This window comes from Gossypium hirsutum, chromosome D08, assembly GCF_007990345.1.
Source record: "Gossypium hirsutum isolate 1008001.06 chromosome D08, Gossypium_hirsutum_v2.1, whole genome shotgun sequence".
Taxonomy (NCBI): Eukaryota; Viridiplantae; Streptophyta; class Magnoliopsida; order Malvales; family Malvaceae; genus Gossypium; species Gossypium hirsutum.
In genome coordinates, this window is record NC_053444.1 from 60631027 (window position 1) to 60640283 (window position 9257).

Sequence of the window (9257 nt, forward strand, 5' to 3'; positions counted from 1 at the left end):
TCGATGAGTAAGCTCATAAATTTTATTATTTAGTATTTACGAGTCAAATGTGATTTTAGAAATATTTTTGAATTAGTAATTTGTGTTTTATAAGGATTTATTAGGTTAAGTGGCTTAGAAAACGAGATATTGAGACCTCGATTTTATAAACCGAGTCGTAAATATTTTTATAAATATTTATGGAGTGGCATTAAGGTAGCATTAAAGTTTTGTTAGAAAATTTTAACGTTTTGATAGTTAATTAATTAAAAAGAACTAAATTAAAAAAGGTGCAAAACTTGCTAATTAAAGAAGTAGTGATTAAATAGCCTAAATGGTAAATATGGGAGGACTAAAAGGGCAATTAGACACACATGGGAAGGCTGAGCCGGCATAAGCAGAAAAAAACAATGAAATTTGGTGATTTAAGGGTAAAATTGAAAATAAAATAAAATAAAATAGCCAAAATGATATTTTAAGACTTTCTAGATCATTTCTTCTCCAATTTTCTATCCAAAAACACCATTGTAGAGCTCTTAAATCTTCTTTTCATATTTTAGCTTCATGTAAGTTTAATTCTTGCCTTTTTCTTGTAATTATTGTATTTTTAATACCTTTACAATTAGGTCCAACTAGTTATTTCATTAGTTTTTTTTTATTTTAGTAGAAATTTTGAAAGCTACCATTGATGAATACTGGATTTTTTTTTACAAAATAACATGGATTTAGAGCTTTAATTTTGTTGTATGGTGATTTTATTAAGTGATTTTGTTAGATATTGATTTTTAGGACTAAATTGTGAAGAATTAAAGAATTAGGGTTGGTATTAAATTTATATGCATCAAGGGCTGTAAGATAGCCTAGAATATTTAGATAAATTATCAATTAAGAAAAATTAGTTCATTTGATAGACTAATCAGTAAAGGGACTAAATTACAAAAGTTGTAAAATTGGGGTAATTGTGTAATTTCAAAAATTAAGGGATATTAATTGTTAAGTGAATTGGAACTGAAATATGTACTAATTAATGAGTAATTTTATATTTTAGATCAAGAGCTCGTAGATACTCGTGAAAAAGGGAAATTAGCAGAATAGTCTCTAAACTTCTACAAATCTTACAATTTCACTCAGGTAAGTTCGTATGGTTAAAATTTAATATTTCTATTAAATTGATGAATGGTATTATGTATTTAGTATATTTTTGAAAATGGAATTATTGTTAAGTTATAAAATTGGAGTGAATATCAGAGTTAAATGGAACACGAGACTTGAGTACAATCGTCGTGTGACGCAAGACAGCAAAGGAAGAATTGACGAAAAATTACCCAAGTAAGCTGAGGTTCAGCATTTGTTGCAAACTTATTGTTTACTTTTCGTTTAGCTCTCACGAGCTTTGTTTAACGCATATGAGTTTCTGTTCAGCTCTTACGAGCTTCTGTTTAACCCTTATGGGTTTCCGTTTAGCTCTTATGAGCTTCCGTTCAACCCTTATGGGTTTCTGTTTAGCACTTATGTGCTTCTGTTCAGCCTTCAGGCTTCTGAAAACGATGTACTCTTATTCGTAAGTCGTTCTTCGATTTGGTAAGATTGGGTAAGTGACCCATGGAATTGAAATTGAAAGATTATTATTTATTATTGGTATTGTACTGAAATAAGTGTATTCATCGATTAAAGTTGTGATTGGTAGAGAATTTACATTGAATGAATTTATTTAATTGATTGTTATAGTAGGTTCGGTAAGATTTATGCTTAACCTATAGAACTTACTAAGCTTCATGAAGCTTACTTGTATTGTTTAATGCTTTTGTAAATTATCGTAAGGTCGAGAGATCGAATCAGCACAACAAGTCACATTATCCAGCTCATTCTGGTAGTTTTTGTAACGTATACTATGGTTTATATGGCATGTATAGAGTTGGTGTGTATTGATCAAAGTTAGCTTATATAAATGTTATGAACAATATTTTGTTCACATAAACAACTTAGGTATATACATTTTGGTTGGGAGATGAAGTAAAATTTGATGTGGATGTGAATGAAATATTTGTTATAGGTATTTAATTAGTAGTAAACTTTAGTAAAACTTGTTAAATGGACTAGATGGATAAGTTTGAGTATTTAGGGTATATGAGGTGATATATTGTATATATTGCATGTTTTTGGCTCGTTTTGAATACTTTGATATAGTATGTTAATGTGCTAAAATATTGTGCTTAGGTTGACAACTACATGAGTGAGAAATGTGGCCTTAAATTGGTCTATTTTCGTCCACACGGGCAGAGACACGGACGTGTGTCTCAGTCGTGTGTGATACATGGCCTAGCACATGGGCGTGTGGTTCGACCGTGTGTCCCCTGCATCTTTAAAATTAGAAATAGAATGCCCAAGCTTTTGCACACGACCTAGCACACGGGCGTGTGGCTTGGTCGTGTGACACCTACACCTTAATTTCATATCACACGGCCTAGCACACGAGCGTGTGACTTGGCAGTGTGACCCAAGTCAGAGAGTTACACGGGCATGGACACGAGCTGAGACACGGCCGTGTGCCTCACATCGAATGCCCACATGGCCTAAGACACAGGAGTGTCTCTTAACCGTGTGAGCCACACGGCTTGGCCACACAAGCGCATGTCCCTTGCACCTAAAGAAAATTTTGAAATTTTGGAAAAAATTCTCTAAGTTTTCGATTTAGTCCCAATTTACTTCTAATGCGTATTTTGGGCCTCGATGGCTCATACAATGGGCAATATGAGTAATTTATGAGATTGGTTTCTGATATGTATATTAAATGTTATGAAATGTTCATCTATGATTTGAAAAGTCTAGTAACGCTCCATAACCCTGTTCCGGTGACAGATTAGGGTTAGGAGTGTTATAATCAGAAGAGGGTGACCATCTAAATGGACATATAGTCGAACGCAACAAAAACCTTTAGTGTACTTTGTTGGGTGAAAAAATGAAGGGAAATGAGGGAGTGAAAAAATAGAAAAAAAAATATAAAATTTAAGTGTGCTTGGTAAAAAAAAAGTGAGGAAAAAAATAGAAGAAATGATCATTTTCCATCCTAAGGCATAAAAACTAATCCTTCTAAATTGAAAAAATGGCAATAGAGAAAATAAAAAAGCTGCAAGTTAGTTTAAAATTATACATTTTTCAAATATTTTATATTTTTTCCTTTCATTTTTGAACTCTACCAAACAATGAATGGAAAGAAAATTACTTTTTCTTTCTATTTTATCTTTCCTACCAAACACACCTATTTTCTTTCAGTTTTTCATCTTGACAATTTTCTTTCCACTCTACCAAGCAAAGCCAAACTTGCACCACCATTCACCTCTAATGACCAATCAAAGATCTAAACGGTCAAAAATCCCGAGTAGTCAAGTGGGACAATCAACCTAAATCCCTTGACGATTTGATGATTGATGATCGAAAGATGACTTATTCCTAACATTGAGGAGACCTAAGGGCATTAGGGCAATAACCCTAAGGCTAGAGACAACACTAAGAGACAACAACGACAATGGGCCGAAACAAAATCCAACACACAATGTATCCAGGCCTAACCAAGGAAATACTTTATGTGGGAACAACTTCTAGTCCCCAAAGAAGGTAACCCAAAATGGTAGGGTTTTTTTTTTTTTTTGCAAATGCTCGACTTTTCTTTAAATCCGAGTAACTTAATATCCATGTCAAATAACTTACAAGCCTAATCCATTTTATTTTATTATTAATATCTATTTATTATATTTAATTAATATTGAAAAATATATCTAACTTAAGAAAAAAAATTGAATTTGAAGACGAGCATAAAAATCAAGCTTGTTTACTTGTAGTTCAAGGTAGTGGACAACTAATAATCAAATTTGAAGTTGAACATGAAAACCAAATTCTTCTCATGAATGTCCAGGTTTGAGACAGTACAAAAGTAAAATTAGACACTGAATAAGAGGACAATTCATGAGAAGAATCTGTTTGTGAAGATTTTCAACAAAAACTGCAGTGACAGGCAAATTAAACACAAGGATAGCAGCAATGGTGGGATCGCAGTATTCACAGATGTAAATGCAGCAAAAGATAAAGCTTTTGCTGATACAGGTAGTGCACATTAGCTCATTTGTAAATTCATTGACCAGTGTCAATGAACTATAAAGCCAGGTCCAAGACACCATCATAGCATCATTGGTCTCATCACCCTATCCCAAAGAGATTTTGATAAGGTTCAGATATTTGGTTCAAAGAGAGTGGGTTCAGATTTTAATCTATCGGTGTTCGTCCTACTCCCAGTTGATACACTGACTGTTTTGAAAACATGTCAGCATATTGATCCAGGAACCTTTACGGCTTCACTTCCAAGACTACCACTTATGCACCCAAACTCCGTTTCATCATCATCACTATCAATACTTTTAGGAGTCACACGGTTCTGATAACTTCTACGCCGGATAAGAAATACATTGAAGTAATAGCTTCCCACGTCTTGCCTAGTCTTACCGGGAAAAAACTTGGACGCACTAGGCCAGAATGTATTTAATGATGGTGGTTCGAACTGAACCATGTATTTGAATCTCTTTTCTTCTTCAGCTGTCCACCGAAGTGTGACTTCCTCCCCCATCCCATCGAATTTCCAACGATAGAACACTGAGCCCAGTTCAAGCTTTAATTTCATCCTTTTCTCAGCAATATGAAGTCTAATACATTCAACAGAGCCTGGAATCTGACAGCTACATGAATTTGGTCTTCCCTTACCAATTTGATCTGTTACAGCCAATGAATTATGTTCTTCACATTTCACGGGCCATTCCAATGTGCCTAGCCATTTGGAATCAGTATCAGAAACTATTCCACTCCATTCAGGGACTTCAGCTTGAAAGCGAGGACCTACAAACACTTGTCTTCTGAAAGAATCATCCACAGATGACTCTGCAGCCATACTTGTATCCAACGATGATAAGTCCATAGCTACAACAGGTTGCTCCTCAGGACCACATTCAGACTTTGTACTGTTGAGACACATCAAGTTGTTCTCTAAGGTTGAAGCAGAAATGCAACAAGAGCATGATCTAACCTCTCCATAAACTGGTAATGGAGAGATGTATCATCGAACATGGATGGATGCATCTTACGGTTCTTCTGCAAGTTAAACAACAATACACATCTAAATTCGACAAACTAACCTAATTTCACACGCAAACTAGTATAGAAGTGAGTAAAATTCACATAACAAACTTGTTTATTGATAACTTTGAATTTTTATATATTGTGAATCATTAACTTTGTATGTAGATTTTGGTCAACAGCAACTATTACTAATAAATAGTTCTATACCATCCAGATTTGATGATGCTTAGCAAAGTCTCAGGATGAAATCTTAAACAACTAGCAAAACCAAATTTATGTAGGATAAAGAGTTAACCTGCGACAGAGACGGTTCAACAACTGAACGATCATCCCTTTTCTGCCTTAAAGCTTCGCGTGCTCTAATGGCTTGTATCCAAAATTCATTGCCAACGTGATCTTTCCACTTGGAAGGCTCCAATATCGCCCCTGCTGAAGGATCATCCAGACATTTAGCAACCTGGATTACCCAATTCAACATTCCTGATAAAGATTCTCTCTTTCTTTTACGAGTAGTAAATTCTTTCTGAGGAAAAGGTGGACCGAAATCATTTCTACATACTCTTTCTTTTTCCTCGTAATCACCAAACATTTGCAATCTACATTTCAACCGGTTAGCAGCATCAATACCAATGAACTGGTCATGTTTTACATATTCCATAGAGCCACTCTATTTACCACCACTTTTGGACGAACCCCATTAGTAAACAACCCCTAACTCCTCTTCATGCTCTAATGACAAGAAGCCAAAATTCCCAACATCCGAACCTTCTCTATTTCTCTTCTTCAACCATTTTTCAAGCTCATGCAAATACTTGGCATAAATCAATTTAACCGAAGCTGAAACCTCAAGATCCAACCCTAATTCTTTCACCACAAAAGCCCATAGTCCCTTTTTCGACACAAACTCATATCCACCAATCTCCCTAACTACAAGGAAAAGCTTGAGTAAATCTGGTGATTGCATATCATTCCCAGCATTGGTGGCATAGGCCTGATAAACCCTTACCAGTAACTTCTTTTAAATAACCAGAAAGAACCAGATCAAACAAGCATCTCAATCTATCTTTATGATCACAAAACTCTTCAACACTATCCTTCGTTACATGACTTACACAATCTAAACCAGACCCATTTGTTAAACTTGACCATCCTGCCATGGAAGTTAGAATTTCTTTTCCTTTCCCTTTCTAAAACAAAAGGGTTTTTTTTTATATCTTTTTAATGGCTGATGAAATGAATCCAGCAAAAACAAAGAAATAACAAAAGAAGATGAAATCTGTAATGGGCATAAATAAGATCCTTTTGCCCCTTTGTCTACGAAGTTATATTACCTCGTGGGTTTTTGTATTTGTTGACTATCTTTGCTTTTTAGAAGCCGCCCAATACAATTTACAGGATCCCAGAGAAAGTAGAGATGCAATGTATCATTAAGACAAAATGATTGAAGAACAGGGATTTTTAAGGTTCGGATTATCAAATTTCCGGTTATACTTAGGGTTAAGTAAAAGAAATTAGGTCAATTTTAAATATCTTCTACCTTTCTAAGTTTATAATATATTATATATTATCTAATGAGTAAGCTACAATCAATATCACTAAATTACTATTAAGTTACGTTTGGTTAGTTAATTTTAAAAAATTATAAAATAATTATTTAATTATTGAAAGTTTACATTTAAGTCATTAAACTATTCGAAAATTTTCATTTAAACCACCGGGATATTAAGTTTTTTTTAGAAAAAAGTTTGGCTTACAAGCTCCAAGCGACGATTTAACAATTGGTACGGTGGATCAGTATCTATCAACGAGTAGAAAAATATACCTTAGATCCATTTCGATCTGACGACTAATGTCGAAGATCAAAGAAGAAAATGGTTTGGATTTTGGTTCACAGATTCATAACATTTAAACTATTTTAAGAAAAAATGAACAGTAGAAGAAAAGGAGGAGAGCTTTTGATTGTTGCAAGCAATATGAATAAAGAAAGCCAACCAAGAGCTATTTTAACATCCTATTGTCTAAATAAAAACTTTCAAATAGTTCAGTGATTATTTGTAACTTTTTTAGGTTGAGCGAAAAAAAACCGTAAACTTACTAATAGTTTATGACTTTGGATGTAGTTTATCCTTAGTAATTTATAACACATAAAAATTAAATGGTAAACTATAGTAGAGGTGACTCAATTATGTTTTTTTGTCACCTAACTATGAAAGTTACAAAATAGTCATTCACCTATTTTTTGTATTTTTTTGTCACCAATTGGCTAACGTAAAAATGGAAACACCCAAAAATCTAAGTTAATTCGATGACCAAAAAAGAAAAAAATTATAGTTGGGTAACTGCTAATGTAGTTTGCCCAGATTAAATTTATAACTTCACAAAACATAAATCTATAGTAGTATATAATGCTATAATGTAAACATATTAAAAAAATTAAATTGCCTATATATATACTTTTAATAAATGGAAAATATATAAAATTATTAACTATTAAATTAAAATATAATATTTTTCAAAAATTTAAAAAAATAATATGAGTGAATTTAAAAATAAATTTAAGTTAACCATTTACAAATATAAGCGAGTTTGGGTATACAATTTTAATTATAAATATAGATATATATATTTTTATAGAAGAAAAGAAAGCATCATAATGCCTTATTTCAATTTGGTCTTACAATGTCATCTCCTAGTTTATCTTTTAGAAGTAATTTCTTAACATGAAATGAAGAAAATTCTATCTTTGTAACACCTCTAACCCATATCCATCGCCGGAACAGGGTTACGGAGCATTATTGAAATTTACAAATCAAATATAGTCAATTCATAACATTAACATTCATATCAGAAATCAATCATAATTAATCATATTGTCCATTATATGAGCCCTCGAGACCCAAAATACGCATTAGAAATAAGTCGGGACTAAACCGAGTGCTCAAAATTTTTTTCAAAAAACATCAAAATTTTTCTAATGTGCAGGGGACACACGCCCATGTGTCTCACACGGTCAAGAAACATACCTGTGTCTCAGGCCGTGTGAACATTCGAAATAAGGACACACAGCCGTGTCTCAGCCCGTGTCCAAAAATATGAGTTCTCTGACTTAGGTCACATGGCCAAGCCACACGCCCGTGTGCTAGGCCGTGTATCACATACTGCTAAGACACAGGCCCGTGTCTCTTCCCGTGTGGACGAAATAGTATTTTCAAGCCACATTTTCACCCATTTGTTCAACCTCCATCAATTTGCTACTCATAATCCATAACAGACTTCATCCAGCCAAAAATCAAGTTTAATACATAACATATCATCACATATGTTCAAAATCAAACTTGACAAAAACCGTACACACATATATGCATATTTTACAATTATACTTCTCAAACACTCATCAATAGCCATGTGATTTCCATCATTCATCCATTCAAACACACATCAAACATGTTAATGCCTTTATATATAATATCAAAGTACAAATCAAACCTACAATGACTAATTTCACCAAAACAATACATGCATTAATAAAAAATTAGTTTGTAATATATATACGAAATGAGCTGATGGATAGTGTGAGATTCCGCCAAGTTCAACCCACGAGCTTTCGATTTATTAAAAACGGGAAAATAAATAGGTAAGCATTTTAATGCTTAGTAAGTTCGTATAACATGGAATTTAATTACAATTAATCACATTAAGGTAAGCATAAATCATATTCAACCGAATTGACAAAAGCCCTAACACTTATTCTCATCAACTATGTTAGACATGTATTTCATATAAATATCAAGAAACATGTATGAGCACAACAATAATCAAATTTTCGTACACATATACTTTCCACATCAAGTGTCCATATAACATGTATAAATCATATCCATGTATTTTAAGTATTTACTCATAATAATTCATTTCGAATTTATATTGTCTCATGTCAGAACTTTGTCCGTTGAATCATTTACAATTTCGATGGATACACGGGTAGTACACACAAAGTGTACATTCTATAATTCGTCAATTCATATATAGGTATGCCATTCGAGCATGTAATTGGGAAGCTCTTCCGAGCCATACATCGGGAAGCTTATGTGAGCCATGTAATGGGAAAGCTCATAAGAGCCATATACGGGAAGCTCAAGAGAGCCATTAATCGG

At 33.3% G+C, this 9257-nt stretch overlaps 2 protein-coding genes across 2 annotated transcripts in view; one reads left to right on the forward strand and one right to left on the reverse strand.

Annotated features, from left to right (window-relative positions):
- Positions 1–3985: 3985 nt before the first annotated feature.
- LOC121220369 (AT-rich interactive domain-containing protein 2-like) lies at positions 3986–6260 on the reverse strand. The gene is given in 6 exon segments (XM_041100063.1): positions 3986–4306; positions 4309–4985; positions 5051–5115; positions 5399–5770; positions 5813–6115; positions 6216–6260. Coding segments are annotated over 6 exon segments (1509 nt in total). The 3' UTR covers positions 3986–4259.
- A 124-nt stretch (positions 6261–6384) lies between these two features.
- Positions 6385–9257, forward strand: part of LOC107930013 (uncharacterized) — a 17635-nt gene continuing 14762 nt past the window's right edge. The window contains exon 1 of the mRNA XM_041100064.1: positions 6385–6524. Within this exon, the coding sequence (XP_040955998.1) occupies positions 6385–6524 (140 nt within the window). The remainder of the gene's footprint in view (positions 6525–9257) is intronic.